Consider the following 17,852-nt stretch of genomic DNA (forward strand, 5'->3'; position numbering starts at 1 on the left):
AGATGGCTGGGACACGTGTTACGTATGCCCAACCACCGACTGCCTCGATGTGCTATGTTCAGTGGTACAGGAGTAGGTTGGAAGAAAGCTAGGGGCGGCCAAACCAAAACATGGCACAAGTCCATGAAGCCACTGACAAGTGGACTGAGTCATGTTGGTAGGTGTAGACTACCTGGTTGGGGACCGCGAGATGATAGCAACCGATGGTTAGAGACCCTGAATGACATGGCTCAAAATCGTTTGCAATGGCGCAGGTGCATCCACTCTCTGTGTTCTCCCAAATTCTAATCTTCTGAATTCTTCATGTCCCTTTTTTCCTCTTTCCAAATTTATTTCACTGGATTATACTCTTTAAATAACATCTCCAAACCCTAATCTTCCCGATTACTGCTTATACTCTTATTACCTCTACCACTACGGGATTTGAATCGACAACTGCATCTCTGTGCTAATGTGGTGTGGCAACTCGAACTGATGTACGTACGTACGAAGTTCTACGTTGTGACTGACTGACACATATCAAATGAGATCTGTGTGGCGCATATGTATTTGGTGCCTCCTTGAACCAATATCTATGTATTAAAATAGATAAATAAATCAAGAAAAAGTCCAAGTCCCCTTTTGTCTTTCTAATCATGCCCAGACTTGCTTGTTTTTACTTTACCCTTCAAATAAACAGTATTATACATAACACTTGAAATTAAAAGAAAAATCTTTATTGAATATATACAATATCGAAATGAACATAATTAAATGTTTGTACAAAGTTAACAGATGAAATTTTCGCAAGAACTTGTTAATATGACAAATTTTTTCTCTTGCCAAATAACTAGTCTATTAACGTAAAATAATATCACAGTGAAAATATGTTGACTAGTGCAACACACACACATTATAGAAACTCCCGTATAAAATAAACACGAAATGAATAAAAGCAATTTTTCGAAACATTCGTATTTTCTAAATTAAAAAAGGATGAAAATGAAATTATAATTGGAATAATTGTATTATTTATAGATTGGATTGAATTAAGAAGATACTGCGTCCAAATCAGCCATTAGTCCACTGTCACCACTTAATCTTTGCCCATCTGGTAATTTATAATGCTGACAGAATTCAGGCATATGATTTGTTTGTTCTGTAACTCTTGTTTCTGTAGCATTCATCAAACAAGCTATAGGTGCACAAATATGTGATGATAAAGTATTATCATGATCAGAATAAGTATGACTATTATTTATGTTAAAAGAGACACCTGGATTGTCAAGTGATTTAGGATGATTTCCTGATTTGTCTATTCCTGATTTATGACTTAAACAATGATGATGAACTTGATTATACTTTTGTTTTGAAATTTCTTCTCGTTTTAAACGCTCCATCTCTGTGACTTCTAATATACATTCTTGCAAATCTTCTAGTAATCTAGCACGATCTGAACTTGTTTTTGTATTTAAAGTGATGAAGATACGCGCTCGACCATTGGGTGTTTCAACGATATGATTCATACCAACCTCTCTATGACAGTCTACATTTTGAATTTGTTCAAGTGGTGCCAGTAGCTCTAAACCATTAGGATGATGAACAGTTTCAAATGGGATCAATTTTACTCCGAATAATTGAATAGTCATTCGTACTTGATATGCAACTGATGCATCACGTCTCCGTTTTTGAACACTTTTAGTAATAAGAAGTAGATCATTGAATAAAAAAAGTTCACGTTGATGTGCACCAGATCGTTCTCGTTTATTTTTATCTGGAACCTAAAATAGAAAAATAAAGGAATATGTACTGTTATGTTATGTCCTTTCAAATATCACATGGTAAGATCGCCAATTAGACCACCGACGTATATGACCTTGGTATTGTGCCAAACCAACAACGCGTTAAATAGTACGAGTAGCCTAGAGTCAACTCATAGTCCTTATTGGACCCTCTTGCCTTACCTGTCCACTTTCTCTATTTTTTCTTTAACTTCATCATGGATCTACCGATTGGAATAACATTCTCATCGACTGAATTTTCGGGCATTGATCTCCTACCAGGAGATCCACTTATCGACTTAGAATACGCAGATGAAATAGTCCTGTTTGCCGAAGACGCTGATTAAATGCAGTCGTTTGGTAGCACTGAGCAACAATGCCAGAATGTTTGCGATGCGATTCTCTCCCTCTAAATGCGAGTTGTTGCTTCAGGACTAGTCTACATTAACACCTGATCTAAGGATAGGGAATGAAGCAGTCGAACGAGTTGACAACTTCACTTATCTTAGAAGTCTGATCAGCAGTAATGGGTTGGTGTCTGACGAAATCTCAGCACGGATTCGAAAAGTTCGTTTGGCTTTTGCCAACTTACGTCACCTATGACGAAGGCGAGCATACTGCGCGGCAGTTCACATTCTGTTCTACTTAACGGCTGCGAAACGTGGTCATTAAGAGTGAAAGGTACTCGTAAGTTACAGATGTCTTAGAAATATTACTCGCATCTGCTGGGATCACAGGGTAAGTAATAGTGGGGTTAGAGGCAGGGTATTAGGGAATGATGGTGAATCAGTTGATGAGGATGTGAATCTTCATCGACTGAGATGGTTGGGCCACTTGTAACGTATGCCCAACCACCGATTACCACGACGTGCAATACTATCCGGTGCTGGAGATGGTTGGAAGAAAGTTAGGGGCGGCCAAACCAAAACGTGGCATCAGTGCTTGAAGTCACTAACTTCTAGTCTGAGCCATGTTGGTAGATGTAGACTACTTGGTTGGGGTCCGCGTTACTGTCGTAACCAATGGTTGGAGACTCTTGGTGACATGGTTCAGAATCGATCACAATGGCGTAGGTGTATACACTCTCTATCTTCCTTTAAACTAAGAGATTAAAATCACTTCATAAATTTCTTTATACGAACTAATTCTTTCTTCCTCTACTATATCCTTATATGCAGTCTTTTTTTATATATTACCACCACTGAATTAACTACTTCTATGAATCTGCTGTTCATCTTGTTGTGCTAATGAGGTGCAGCAGCTTGGATCGATACATATGTGTCTGGTCCTACGTTGTAGCAGACTGACTGACTGAAGAAGATATACATAATAACAGTCTATAGATAATTCCCAGAAGTTACCCATAATCCAGTGTTTTTCGGATACAAGTGGTGATAAACCTGATTAGGTTGATAACAAGGTTATGCTTTGAAATATGTTAGATGAACAAATTTATAAATTATTTAATCCACTGTACTCCTCACTCCCTGTTATTAGAAACCTTCAGTTATGCTACAGTTAAGAAACAAGACTGTTTTGTGACATATATATGGGAGTAATTGCAGCTTGTAAATGATAAACGGCTTTCATAATTAACAGAAATGATAGCCGAATTCTCAATGCATATAAAAATTTCTTACGAAGTGTAACCGATCATTTTAAATATATTAAAAGCAATTTCTCAATTTATTCATTAAACCAAATTAGATAAGGTTATGAATGGTAGCTGCAACAACGAAAGCAACTAACCTCATAAAGTCGACAGTAACAAACCAATCTCCTTTGAGGGACTGATAGATTAAGAGGCTTTTGAGGACCTGTTAGATGTTTTTGTATTTTACGAACTTGATCTGTATGGTCTGATTGTACAGACATTTCTTGGGATTTGATTCGGTCGTAAATACCAAGCAGAAAATCTCGATCTAAATCTTCACCTTAAAATATAACAAAATACAAAATATTGCGTATAAGAACAGAATGACCAACTGTCATCAGCACAGATGAGCCGCTGGATTGTATTTACGATTACATTTATTTATTTCCTACACCAAATATTTAAAAAAATTGTATATTTTGCAAACTGACTGGTTACTGCATCAGTATGTACAAACTGATTTGCCAGTCAGTCCTAATCAATAAATAACAAGGCCTAACACTAATGTGAGTTAACCCAAGTTTACTTGTCAGATTGCCACAACGATAGCAAATTAACATGATGAACATCAAAAGAGTCGAGACGATGTGATAATAATGACAATGAGGAAGGTTAAACGTTCAGCACATATTTCCAGAATAAAAAGATATGTACCAAATACATTAATCTACAGTATTTACAGAGTGAATGTATGTATTATTGTGACCGATCCTACCAACGTCTGCAAACACTGATAGCGCAAACTCTAATAAGATAGTCTGCATCAACTAATATGTTCAATAATTAACGACTTAACAAATTGACGTCACTTTCTGGTTTGTGAACAAGTAACATATACCAAACCTACTCAATAGAATGAGTCTCAACAACAGCGAAGAATTCGCTATCTTTGCTTAGAATCTTATGTTTCAAATTTCGAACAATGCTTGGGAGATCGAAATTCTGCAACCAATGCATATCTTTTACGTTTATAAACCACATTTTACAGCCATAACGAGATATAAAGTGGATTGATATACAATTTACTGGAGGTCTGATTGGGAAATGAACATCACGCCTACGTCTACAAGTGTTACAAGTTCGAGGAAGTTAATCGAGCCTTTGAATCTGTGTTGATATTTCGCTAGACATCGATCCGGGAAGGTTGATGAAACTTTCGAGATAAATGGAGTAATCAAGAACCTCAAATGCTTCATTTTCTATGATCAATCTAAGCGATAATGTAGACCAGTTTCGAAGCAACAATTTACCACTTAAAGGAGGCAAACACATCATGTACATGATTAAATGGTCGATCGACTGAGTCAGAAGATTCTCAATTATGTTAACATCATCATCGAATAAGACTATTTGCACATTCTAAGTCGATAAGTGAATATCCCAGGAGGTCAACCCCTAAAAATCTATGTGAAGAAAAACTTAATTCTAAGAGATAAGTTGTGACGAAATTAAATATAAAAATGTGAATACTGGATAACAGAGACAAACACTTTTAGATTCTCAACTTTGGTGAGTTCTCCATAAGAAGAAGTTCACGGTACCTGACTATCAGGTTTAACGAACCAGAAGAAAATGCTAACTTTTAAATAGTAATGAATTATTGTAAATGAAACTCAATCTTTTCACCGTATATTTTTCAGTCAACAATTCCATATTAAAACTAACGTAGTTTATTATATTAATCTATTGACTTTTATATATTTAATGGTATGTTGAATCACATGGAATACTCATATAAATACAAATCCATGGCTTGGTACTACAGTGATTATACATTTTAAACATGAAAATGAATGTTTTGTCTTAACAGATTTAACAAACCTACGAATACACCAAACCATATAAGCAAAGTCACGTGTAAATTATCATAGAAAATGTAGACAATATAAGCGAAAAAATTTAGCACAACAGAGCTGTAACAAGTTACTTGAGAATTTTAACGGCATGTAAAATTAGTAGATTAAAAAACAACTGTATATTGTCAATTGGATCACTTTATTAATACAAAGATATGATCCCAAACAATAAAAACAGGAATTTGTTGATAAAAAAGAAATAACTTTTTCGGGAGAAACAGTCATTTTACTCACCAGAGTCAACACCGCGCAAATTTCTTACAAACTCTTCTTTTGTCATCTTTGATTGTGGTCGAACATTTGGACTATACATATCTGTATGTAACATTACAATTGCATATGCTAATATCATAACAGTATCGGAATTCCTAAATTGTGACTTCACAAGAGATGTATTCTGTTCTACGTAAGCTGATTGAAATTCATTTAATAGATGAACAATTTTCTGTGATTCACCCTGAAAATAGTATGGAAAACAACTAGTCAATTTTGTTTATTGAACTAAAATAAAACTATGTATTGCATTTGACTACTTATAAGTAGATAGTTATTTTTCTAAAAATTGTGAAAGATATCTTCAGTACCAAGAAAACGAATCTTTGAACATCGGTTGTTTCGTCCTGCTTTGTTTTAGAACTACTCGCAAAATAAGCAAATATTCAGTACAAAACAATAAACTACTCAGAATTCAGCATTTATCATCCTGTTAGTTTGTCCATATCACCATAATTATAAGAATAAATGTGCTATTTATAAACTGAGATTTTGAAGAGCTACGAAAACTGTCAAACTTGATCAAGACGTAAAGTTTTGTCATGTATGTGAACACAAAACAAAAAGAGGAAAGTATATATGCATACAAAGCATGATATTGTATCCTAAATGTGTTATTCAATAAAGGACTATTCACTAGAGGAAAATCAAGGAAAATGTAATATTATCAGTGGTATTGAAAAATCCAACGTGTCTCGAAAAGAAAAGATGAAAAGCACAATGAAATAAAAGAAAGGACGAATTATAGAACTATAAGATGTATGAATTCACTGATTTTCCATGCCTAATAAGTGTAACCACTATATAAGACAGAGTTAACAATAATATACAGTAGAAAAATAACACATTCTGGTATTGTCTATCAGTTCGGGTTGGTTGGATACGGGTTAGATTAATAAATTCAAACTGAAAAATCTATTGTCCGGAAAATAAACATATGTCACTCTAACAGATTTAGAGCGAAATCACCGCGCTTGACGAAAAAAAACTAAACACCAAAATCATTGAAAGATGGATTATGCAAGGAATACTGTATATTATTCAACAGATGTTTTCTAAAAACGCTTCCAAATGATTGAGAACAAGAATTATTAGCTTGTACTACAGAACTGTAACCTCAGTGATTTTAACACAATCCAACTATGCTAAGAAGATCCCCGCAATCAATTTCCTATAAACTACATAAGAAACGGGTTTTTAAACATTATACTTGTCGTTAGAAAAACAACACAATTTCTTGTCTCCATCAGATATATTACAAACATCAAATGTATCATATATATGGTTTGTTGTTTCTGGATGAAATGTCAAAATTTAAAAATCATTCTAAAGAATATTTTATCAAAACAACCAACTTCGAAACTAATGGCACCTTAAACTTTGTACTGGAAACTATGTCAAAATGATAAAGTTTATGAAGATTATAAAACAACTTACTGGTGTACGAAAACATCCCAACAATATACGCAATGCTTCATCAACTTCTTTGTTCCGAAATTTCAATTCTCGTATAAATTGTCTAAAAGTATTTTATCAACAAAACGTAGAATGATAAATGATATAATTAAAAATTGAAACATTGAGCTTCTTAAGTATGTATACACTAAATTATCTACAAGACTTAAAGTACTATGTAGAAAAGATGCGTGTGGTGGTTTATGAAGTTTATCTAAATGATATGTAGCTAAATGAATAATTCTATAAATAGAACTAAACATACATTTAGTATGTGAATTGTAGCACAATAAGTTATATACAGTTTCAAATGTGATAGCTTTGAGAGACAGAAATCTATTGGTTATGGCTGATTACTAACTAACATAACATACTGGCCTACTCCATATGTATTTGTTTATTATGAAAGTCTGCATTTATACTGATCTCAAGTGACACAAATTTCTGACAACAAACAAACGTCTCTTGATAAAGATATTTCTTTCTTTATGTAGACTATTTATCAAAAGTATTACGTTATTGAGAAACTATCTTTTTGTAGACTAGTTACTAGTCTGATTACTAACCCTGAACCAGATTGTCCAATTTCTGCAGACAAAGTTCAAAATGAGACAAAACTAAATCGGAACAAATATTAGTTTAATATTAAGCGAACTGTAACCAGCAGGCATACAATTTTAATTCGTTATCTATATGACAAAGCATATTTATAATCAAACTTCACCCTAGTTTCCATGTTTTAAAAAACATTATTTAAATCAACCGGTGAAATAAAGCTAATTCAGTGGAAAACACCGGCTTTTAGATGTTCGCAATCAATAAAAAATTTAATCCTATGACATTACAGTCATCAAGTTCAGCAACTTGCAATTTACTTAGAATAACAAAGATTATGTAATCATTACAAATGGTCACCAGCTCTCAAAACAGAGTATTTAGTACAGAGTTTGAGATTACGATCTAAAAGCTGTAAGTTAATCGATTAAACCGGTAGATTACAACGACTACAGACGAAATTGCAAAATAGAAAATAATTTAGTCTACCATTATGTACCTGTACCTAGACAAAAAAAATCTTGCCATTTATTCATTACAGTCACAAGTTATTAAATGTCAAGATTAGTTTGAAAAAAAGTTGAAAATACAAAAATCCACAATAAATATAAACAAAAGTCTCCAAAATAAAGTGAACGCTTAAACACAACAACAAACTGCAAAGTGGTGAGTTTATCAAATATAGAGAAAAGTAGATAATTGCCCAAATTTCTTAGAAAATTCTAAACATGTACCAAAACCATAACGGTAGATAACTAGCTTTATCACAAATCATTAAGATATATGGATTTCAAACTATTAAATTCAAAGAAGTCCGAGTATGTATATAAGCTTATTAGTTGGTATAAACCATGATCATTGAACTTTGTAATTTCTATATATTACAAACAACCACTGAAAACTTGGAAGGGCTGGAAACCCATTTCGTCCTAGCATGGGGCACATAAGTACCCGATCCAGTCATTCAAGGTTTCTAACGTTGCTTTAGTTAATATCAGTTCGTAATTCAAACTGCGAAAACTATAAAATCGCCAAAAATCCCCCATACTAATATCACAAACCACGAACGTTGACACTAAACAATGTTACTTTTACCACAGCTTTCAACAAGCATGAATATATTTTATAAATGTTATATGAAGAATGTACAGTTGTTTTCAGCAAAATATTAATTCTTGTTTTATTTATCTATTTTAACACACAGATATTGGTACAAGGAGGCATCAAATACATATGCGTCACACAGATCTCATTTGATATGTGTGAGGGCTGTGATACTGCCCGGGTGCCCAAACCGAAGCAGGTGGTTTTCTTCGACCTGAAGGTCTGATCCACAAGATAGTGGAGCAACGTAAGTAGATGCATTCCCATGGTAGCCGGTGACCAACGATTGGTTCATACGCCATTTGTTCCTTCAGGATACTGGATCCCATGTGCACCATTGGTTTGGAATCAGGGTTTTCCAACTCCCCTAAGTGGACTCACCGTGTCCACCAGCCCGGTTGAAGCGCCGGACATTCGCTTTTCTTCCTCTCAATTTCGTAAACACCCCCGTTACGAGAAGGCAGTGAGTAGGACTTCCCTGGCAGAGGCTATATACGCGTGGCCATGTGAGAGCATTTTGAGAGGGAGAGCGGACTCTCCCCACTCTCAGCCGTACCACGGCATTTGGGAGCAAAGTATCTTTGATTAATACCAGAACAGAGATTTTATTATTATTTCGGGGTGTGGCCCCTAAGAATACCACCTGCATTTGTTTGGGCGTCCGGACAGTATTCCAGCCCTCACAAAAATCAAATGAACTGGGGCGTACATATCTTTAGTACCTCTTTGTATTAATGTTTATGTGTTCAAATAAATAAATATCTATATTATTATTATTATTATTATTATTATCATTATTATTATTATTATTATTATTATTATTATTATTATTATTTACATCAGAATGAATGAAAAAGTAATAAATTATAAAGTCTGTTTAACTGAGGCTAGATATAGTGAATTTAGTGTATAAGTTAAATGTGAAAACACTGTTGGTAAAGAAATCTATCGATCTTTTTATTTCGTTAGTTTGAACAATGTGTCTACAACAATACACCATCATTACTTTAATAAAACCATGTGTATGAATCATCAACACTGAATAAGTTTGAGATATTTAAATATAACCGTCTAGTGTGCTGTAACTATGACCTTAAGCAAAAAAAATGTACAAAGTTCATAGGGTGTTTTATGACATATAAATTAGATTTCACAATAAGGTATTACAACATAATTATGCATAAAATGTTTTGTAATAGAGTTAAGTACAACATTTCAGCAACAATTGAAGTAGTCTATATGAACTAAACAAAGCTACAGGAATAAATGTAATTTTAACAGTTGGAAATCACTAGTCAATTTAAGCGCGCGAGCACGGGAGTTCTGGGTTTGAGTCCCGCGTACAGGGTCGTAAATGCGCAATGCTGAGTAGCTTCATACTAGGACAAAGTGACCGTCCAGTGCTTCCAGGTTTTCAATGATAGTTTAGCTTAAATTGACTCGTAGATTCAACTGTTGAAATACTACAGTCTTTACAAATTACCATACTGACAAAAAATATTTGTTTACTAGTATATTGTTTAATTTTATTGTAATAGAGTTCATTGAGAATCAAACATTGAAATAAATCAAATACATGAATGACGAAATTACACTTAGACTATCAATAAAATTGGTAAGGAGATATACTAATATCTAATACTTAGTGACTTCAGCTATGAATTGCGGATATATTGAAAAGGTCAAATCTCGCACCATCTACGACAAACGTTAGGGATGGTTAGGAAATGTGGCTTTCAATAAACAGCTAGCAGGCTAGTACGCTGTTACATCTATTTTAGTTTAAGTAACGCAATAGCAACCAATATTCCTTGCAAAAAGAATCGTCCAGATCAAAATCAAGTGTGTAAAAGCCTGTACTTGATAAATGCTTTAGAGATTATGGCAACATACCCTATTTATGACAACGAAATACGAACCATAATATTGTTTGGTGAAATACATCTAAGATTCTTTTCTCAATAAAATGAAGAAAAAAACGTATCGGTCCTGTATACATTTCTTCTAAGGAGGGACTCTTCTGAATGTCAGTCAGTCAGCTACAACGTAGGACCAGACACATATGTGCATCGGTCCAGGTTGCCATACCGCATCAGCACAACAAGATGAACACCGGATTCATAGCAGTGGTTGGGTCAAAGGTGGTAATATACAAGAGAAAGATTGCATATAGAGATATAGTACAAGAAGAAAGAATTGGTTCGTAGAAAGAAAGATATGAAGTGATTTTAATCTCTTAGTTTAAAGGAAGATAGAGAGTGTATACACCTACGCCATTGTGATCGATTCTGAACCATGTCACCAAGAGTCTCCAACCATTGGTTACGACAGTAACGCGGACCCCAACCAAGTAGTCTGCATCTACCAACATGGCTCAGACTAGAAGTTAGTGACTTCAAGCACTGATGCCACGTTTTGGTTTGGCCGCCCCTAACTTTCTTCCAACCATCTCCAGCACCGGATAGCATTGCACGTCGTGGTAATCGGTGGTTGGGCATACGCAACACGTGGCCACTCTTTTGAATGACAACAAACAAATTTTTTTATACTTGCCACAACAAAAAGGCAGTTATTCAAGTTTTGACTAATTAACACATCAATAAGTTATATTCATTTATAATCCCAAGAACAATCACATCTCCGTACCTTTGTCTGTTAAAATAACTTATCTAACTCTAATACTCCCATTTTGTTTAAAATAACAAATCGATAATTCAAAAATGCCCAAGTTCGCAGTGACAAAATAACAGTTTGTGTTTATAGTAAACGAATAACTTGTCGTTTTTTGTATAGAAATGCAACTGTTAAATGTTTATCTCTTTATATGGCTAAAAGTGACAAACTTTCATGTTTAAATATGAGAATATTGATTGGCCTTATTACCCACCTACCTATGCAGCATGTTGGTCGTCCCTAGAAGAAAGTTTTAGAAATACTAAAAACCAAATTTATAAACAGCTGACAACGCCTACATTATTGATATGTACTGCACCTACCATTTCGCCGATTACAGATAAAAGAAATTATTCTTAGTATGAAGTATTAACTGCCACACGCAACATCATACTATTTTTCCGAATTATAGATCCACTATAATTTGCCTGATTTACTTTAACTTCCGGGAAAAGTCGAAAATTAGTAATATCTATAACAGAGACTTAGTTCAAAGCAGCCATAAGATGCATAATATTGTACAAACACTGGAAATAAACCCCTGGTAGAAACCGGACATACAGTATTTTCGTAAAATACGAGAAAATATGCATAAGAAAATTAAAAAACAATTCGCTCAATAAATTGAACTTACCGCGTTGTCAACTTGGCTATTTCATTCTTTGTATTCCCAAGATATTCACCTATGGCAACCCGACTTAAACCTTTACGGGTTAACAGAAAACGAGCAATCAACTGTGGAGAATTCTCCAAAAATCCATTCTTAATTAGGAAATCAATCCCTTTTACAGGTGACCTATATTGTAAATAAAATTTTTTTAGTTTAAACTAACTAGGTACTTGCATCTATTTAAATACTCATTTTTTTATATGAACACATAAATATTAGTACGAAGGGGTACCGAATGCATATGCGCCACACGAGTCACATGATTTGTATGTGGGCTGTGAAACTTCCAGGGTTCCCAGACCAAAGCAGGTGGTTTTCTTAGGGAGCCACACCCGGAACCTTCGACCTAAGAGTCTGATCCACAAGGCTATGGAGCAACGTAAGTGGATGTATTTAAATGGAATTGGGGTCCTCCAACTCCCCTAGGTGGGTCCTTAATATCCACCAACCCGGTTAAAGCGCAGGACATTCGCTTTCCGTCCTCGCAATTTCGTAAACACCCCCGCCTCGAGAAGGCAGTGAGTAGGACTTCCCTGGCAGTGGCTGTATACGCGTGGCCATGTGAGAGCATATCGAGAGGGAGTGGACTGTCCCTACCCTCGAATGTATCAAGATAAACAAAGTTAACCAATATGACATAAGTTGTTAAGGCTTGATAATAATCAAACGAGTCATGATAGTGATCTGACTGAAACGACATAATTAAAAAATTGTTACATTGTCACACGAAATGGATCTGGAGAATGATGTTTAGTTGTACATAACTATAGATGAGTATCAAGAAACACGTTGAGTCCAAACCATCTGGTTGGGGTCGGTGCGACCATTGTAAACAGTGGTTAGTGACTTTAGAAAATATGGCTCCAAATCGTTCGCAACAGTGCCGGTGCATCCACACGATGTCTCTTCTTAAATATCTGAAGACTTTCTCGCTTCACGAATTCATATTTTCTTCTCAAATCTGGTCTATCCCTAATCTTTTCTATAACTACTAATACGATGACTACCTATATTAATTTGGCATCTTTCAGTGTTGATAAGGTGTGGCAACTTGAACCGGTGCATATAAATGTCTACTGTTAAAATAAACTATAACACCTGTATCGATAAACAAGTATGAAGTGAGAATCAAACCAAGAGATTGAAATTGGAAATATATATTGGTGCAGAAAAACGTAGCTATTGTTACGAGACATGTACAACAGTATTATTGACGAATAAATATGTGAGCTACTAAAACAAATCCAATCTGCAACAACCGATATAGAATGTATTAGAGTTCTGATAGATGGAGCAGAAAGTAGTATAAGCAGCACAAACCACTAAATATTTCGTTAGCCATAATCAACATAGATTCTAGTACAAATTTGCATTATCCTTAGAGGTTATACCACAATAAATAGATCACTTGTCACAGTCAACATAATACCTAGTACGAGGGTGGAAATAATCTATTTAATGATGAAATAATATTGGAAACTGGGAGCACTGTAATCCCAACATTCAAGCAGAATAATTGGAAATGTCTACAGAATACATTTTATAGCATGCCAAGACGTTTCACTATTTTAACGACCCCACATATTTCTCAAAACTTAAAAAACTGATGTTCGTGAATACATGAATAATCGAAAACTAAATACATTCTAAGAGAACAGTATCAAAAATTTTAATAAAATATAACAGATATAACTGGAAATTTCTTACTTGTTGAATATGTTTAAACCAATACGATAAGTTCGTTTTCTACGTTTCTCATGAGAATTGGGTAGTCGGTTTATACAGGGATTTCTATGAGAAAATGGAGTTACAATAGATGGATGAAGAGTCTGACTTGGTAAGTTATGTGGGAGATATGAAGGATGCATGTGTAACTGACACGAATTAGGGATATGATAACAATTGCCTCCGCAAGACACATGTGTTGGATGTTGTCTTTGAGAAGAATCATTCTTATTAATATTAAGAGACCCCAGATGGTGTAAGGGAACATGTGGAACATTATTTATTAACTGCGTCGTGTGCAACTGCAGTAATTCATTGTTCAAAGGGACACAGGATGAAATAACTGTGGGTGTTTTGTATACTTTTCCCATAGGGAAAGGAATTCCTGGACATCCACTATTATTACAAAGTTGAGGTGGTATGATAGCTCTAGATGCAGGCATACAAACCAAAGCAGGTGGTTTGTTTGCAGTAGAGGTAACCTTCAAATTTGGAATAGTCACGCAATAAGGACAACAATTGTTACGGAAGCTTGAACGGTTCGGAATACTGGATGGTAAACAGCACTCTTTGTAATGAACACTATGTACAGATGAACCTGCTACACCCGGAGATATATCACCGAATTTCGGAATACACTCAACACCAAAATGTTGAGTTAGATTAGGTTGACGAGTACGAGAACAATGTTCGCAGGTAGTAATAACCTGAGTCTTCGAACAGAGATCAAAATGATTAGGAAGAGAACTGACCCATTGTGGTTGAGGACTATTAAATACTGTTAACTGTTTAGTAGATGGACTGCAGAAATATTCACTAGGTATCTGAATAAGATCATTATTGTAATTTAGAGATGAATTTGGAACTGAAAAATGCATCAATTGTGGATTACACATCCTTAAATTTTGATTATTGATACTAGACTTTGCATTAGCAGGAGACAAACAACTGGGAACACTAGGAGAATCAGAAATTGTCGGTAAACTATCAGTATGAGGAATTGCGCAAGACTGTGAAATATGAGGATGAGTTTTGGGATAAATACAGTCAATCAAATGTGTTTCATTGTTAATTGAATTTGGTAACTCAGTCAGACTAACACCTGCTTCTGGTGACCAGTCAACATATGCTCCCTCGATTACCAAATCATCAACGTCATCTGTAGGTTCAGAAATCGCATAGTCACCTTTGCTTGGAATGTGATCAGAATTAGCTTTGTTTTGGACGATTTTGCTTGAGTTCCTTTCTCGTATACGACCGATTCCTTTTTCTAGCTTCAATCGTGCGTATTCCGCTCTCAAACGATAGTCTCTATAGGCATTTTGTATAATCCTTGCAGCGCGTTGGGTTCTCAAACGTCCTCCATAGTAGCTTTCAATTTCTTCTATTGCCTTAGTGTGTCCATCCTCTCCTAACTCATAGCAAATGTTAGGTAACTCAATCCGAGAAGGTACCATACGATCGAAATGATCGTCAGGATAAGACGAATCACGACTATGATCAGATAAATCGTAAGTTTCTGCAACAGCGCTGGGGTTAGAAATAACCAATGGGTGGGAATCTGAGCTGATGTTAGATTGTGTATGTCCGGAAGACGTACGTAAATTTTCGTGGTGATATGCCTGATATTTTATACATTTGTTACATTCCGTAATCTCATGATCCTGACGTCGATCAATTTCCAAAGAACAAAGGCAATCTGCATCTGAACAAGAATTAGTTGATACAATGGGCTTTTGATATAATCCATTTGGGACTACCAAATCTTCATTTAAATGCTCTGTACTCATGGAAGTCGGGCGCATAGTATTTGACTTGATTCCAGAATCTTTAGAACTAAAATATTTTGAAAACAACAACTCATTTTCGGTTTACATTTCAGAAAATTTGCTTATTAAATGTTATTCGCTGATTAAGACTTAAAACCAAAATGAAAGTGTATGTTTTCAGTAAAAAAAATTTCTGCGGTTTCGAAAAACAGTTTAAGTTAGGTTGACATGATCAAGTAATACTGTCATGTTTATCTCTACTGCTGAATATTTGTAAAGAACAGGAAATGACAGTACTCTGCAGTGAAGATGAAATATTATACATAAAACCTTAAGCGACGCAAACAGGAGCAGGGTTAATTTATACCCTTTTAATATCGTACGAGTACACAGGCAAACAAAATCAAGAATTTAAAAGAAGTCCAGGTAATATTTCATTTTAAAAAGTTTAATAGAAAGACGATACCAGAGTCGACGATAACTTTTTCAGCCCTGTTCAGAATTAACAATTTCAATACCCTGAATGTAGGTATGTTGTCTATTAATCTCTACAAATTACCAGTTTTACTTTCATTTTCTAATGTGCTTTCAACAAGGGAAAAATATCGTCTAAAATGAATTAACTACAGTAAAAATAATTACAGTTGAATAGTTTCTGAGTCTTCATTTTCAATCCTTCATCACATTCATGACTGTATAAATGATATCATTCCTTATCGTGCAATAAGCATTCGAATAAGTACAAAACAGCTAGACATTAGAAATGCTGTATCAAGTTAATAAATTCTTAGTAAGTCAGAAGTTACAAATGTTATATCCTACATGTGGAAATAACTTCGATACTCATTTGACAAGGTCTCAAAAAAGAGTAACTCCTTAATTTAATTGATTATGCATATAAATATACAATTTATTACTTAGACAAAAACATGAGTACAATGAGGGTTGGAATATTGCTTGGGCGCCACAACCGAAGTAGATAGTTTTCTAAGGTGCCACTCACTAAGCCTGTGACCTAGGAGTCTAATCTACAAGGCAGTAGAGCAACACCAGATGCCGTCCCATGGTAACCGATGACTAACAGTAAGTTCATACGCCATTTGTTCTTTCAAGACCCTAGAGCCCATGCGCACCATAGGTTTAGAATCAGGATTTTACAACTCGCTTAGGTGGGTTCTCCATATCCACCAACCCGGTTAATAAGCAGGACATCCAAATTCCGTCTTCTCAATTTTGTAAGCAACACCTCAACAGCGAGAAGGTATTTAGTAGGACTTTCCTGTCGGTAGCTGTGTAGGAGTGGTCATGTGAGAGAATTTCGATAGGGAGACCTGACTCTCCCCACCCTCCGCCGTACCAGGACATCTGGTGGCCATGATCGTGCTCGAAATTCGATTACACTCTACATTTTACAATTAAAAATAATTGAAACATAAGTTGCTCTAAGAAATTGATTTCTTTTTAAACAAAGGATCATCAGGATACATGAATTAAAAATATAAAACATGAATTTCTCGTGTAACTTTAACAAGAAAAATTATACTCTAAATCCATACCTAGGGAATGATGTTTCATGATAATTTCTTGAATAATGCCAACTTGAGAACTTCTTAGGATAGTCAATATTCCAATTACATGTGTTATCATCTCTATGATGATTGATATTACAAGAATAATCCGGGTTACATTGATTTATTTGGCTTGCAATATTATTTGAATAAAAGTCGAAAATGCAATCACATTGCGCCGTTCCAGAGGTCATCCTACGTTGTCTTAACTTATGTTATGAGAATGTATGAATTATTGCTTGATTATAAATGGCTACACTCGGACAGGTAGGGTTTTTTTTAGAAGCTTTCTATTGGTCAATAATAAATAAACCGTTTTCGTATTTGATTCGATGAAAAAATCATTGATTTTAAACGTCTATTGATTATAGCCGTCTAACTAGTGATCGTATGCAGACAATGTCTATCCACTTTCTCATAATCACCCTAGGCCACATGAAGAATGACTCACTGGGGGATGGTTAGAGCAGAGGACAATTAAGGTAATCTATCTGCCCTAGTTTAAAGTATTAATCCAAGGTTATCATTTTCCAATGACAACTGGTTAGGTTTTTTCAACCAATAAGATAAACAATTTAAATTGAATGGCATTAGTGATGCAAAAAATTAGGATATGCAAAGGTTTCAGACATATTCGAAATATACTATACTGTTTGATTGAAAATGTTGCCATTTTTTTCAAATCTTCAGATTATAGTATTTGATTGAAAATATCACTACACATTTTAACCAGTTAATGACAGAAGTCACTTTATTTGACATAATGAGTATTATTGAGTGAAGTTATCGT

The 17,852-nt window shown here is 34.8% G+C and overlaps 1 protein-coding gene across 1 annotated transcript; it reads right to left on the reverse strand.

Annotated features, from left to right (window-relative positions):
* Nucleotides 1–615: 615 nt before the first annotated feature.
* IQSEC1_1 (IQ motif and S7 domain-containing protein 1) lies at nucleotides 616–17,327 on the reverse strand. The gene is made up of 7 exons (XM_051214240.1): nucleotides 17,051–17,327; nucleotides 13,708–15,561; nucleotides 11,965–12,126; nucleotides 6,981–7,062; nucleotides 5,505–5,727; nucleotides 3,510–3,694; nucleotides 616–1,760 (listed from the first exon to the last, which is right to left on the reverse strand). Exons 1-7 carry the CDS (start codon nucleotides 17,254–17,256, stop codon nucleotides 1,029–1,031), a joined length of 3,444 nt encoding a protein of 1,147 aa, XP_051067391.1. The 5' UTR covers nucleotides 17,257–17,327; the 3' UTR covers nucleotides 616–1,028.
* Between the last annotated feature and the right edge of the window lie 525 nt (nucleotides 17,328–17,852).

The sequence above is a fragment of the Schistosoma haematobium genome, chromosome 2 (genome assembly GCF_000699445.3).
Source record: "Schistosoma haematobium chromosome 2, whole genome shotgun sequence".
In the NCBI taxonomy this organism is placed as follows: Eukaryota; Metazoa; Platyhelminthes; class Trematoda; order Strigeidida; family Schistosomatidae; genus Schistosoma; species Schistosoma haematobium.

What these genes read in the sequence shown, in the direction of transcription:
- IQSEC1_1 (XM_051214240.1), bottom strand. Translation starts at nt 17,256, where the DNA reads ATGACCTCTGGAACGGCGCAATGTGATTGCATTTTCGACTTTTATTCA. An exon ending in CATGAAACATCATTCCCTAG is followed by an intron (nt 15,562 to 17,050) that starts GTATGGATTTAG and finishes AAAATATTTTAG; the next exon opens with TTCTAAAGATTCTGGAATCA. An exon ending in TTTGCGCGGTGTTGACTCTG is followed by an intron (nt 3,695 to 5,504) that starts GTGAGTAAAATG and finishes TTATATTTTAAG; the next exon opens with GTGAAGATTTAGATCGAGAT.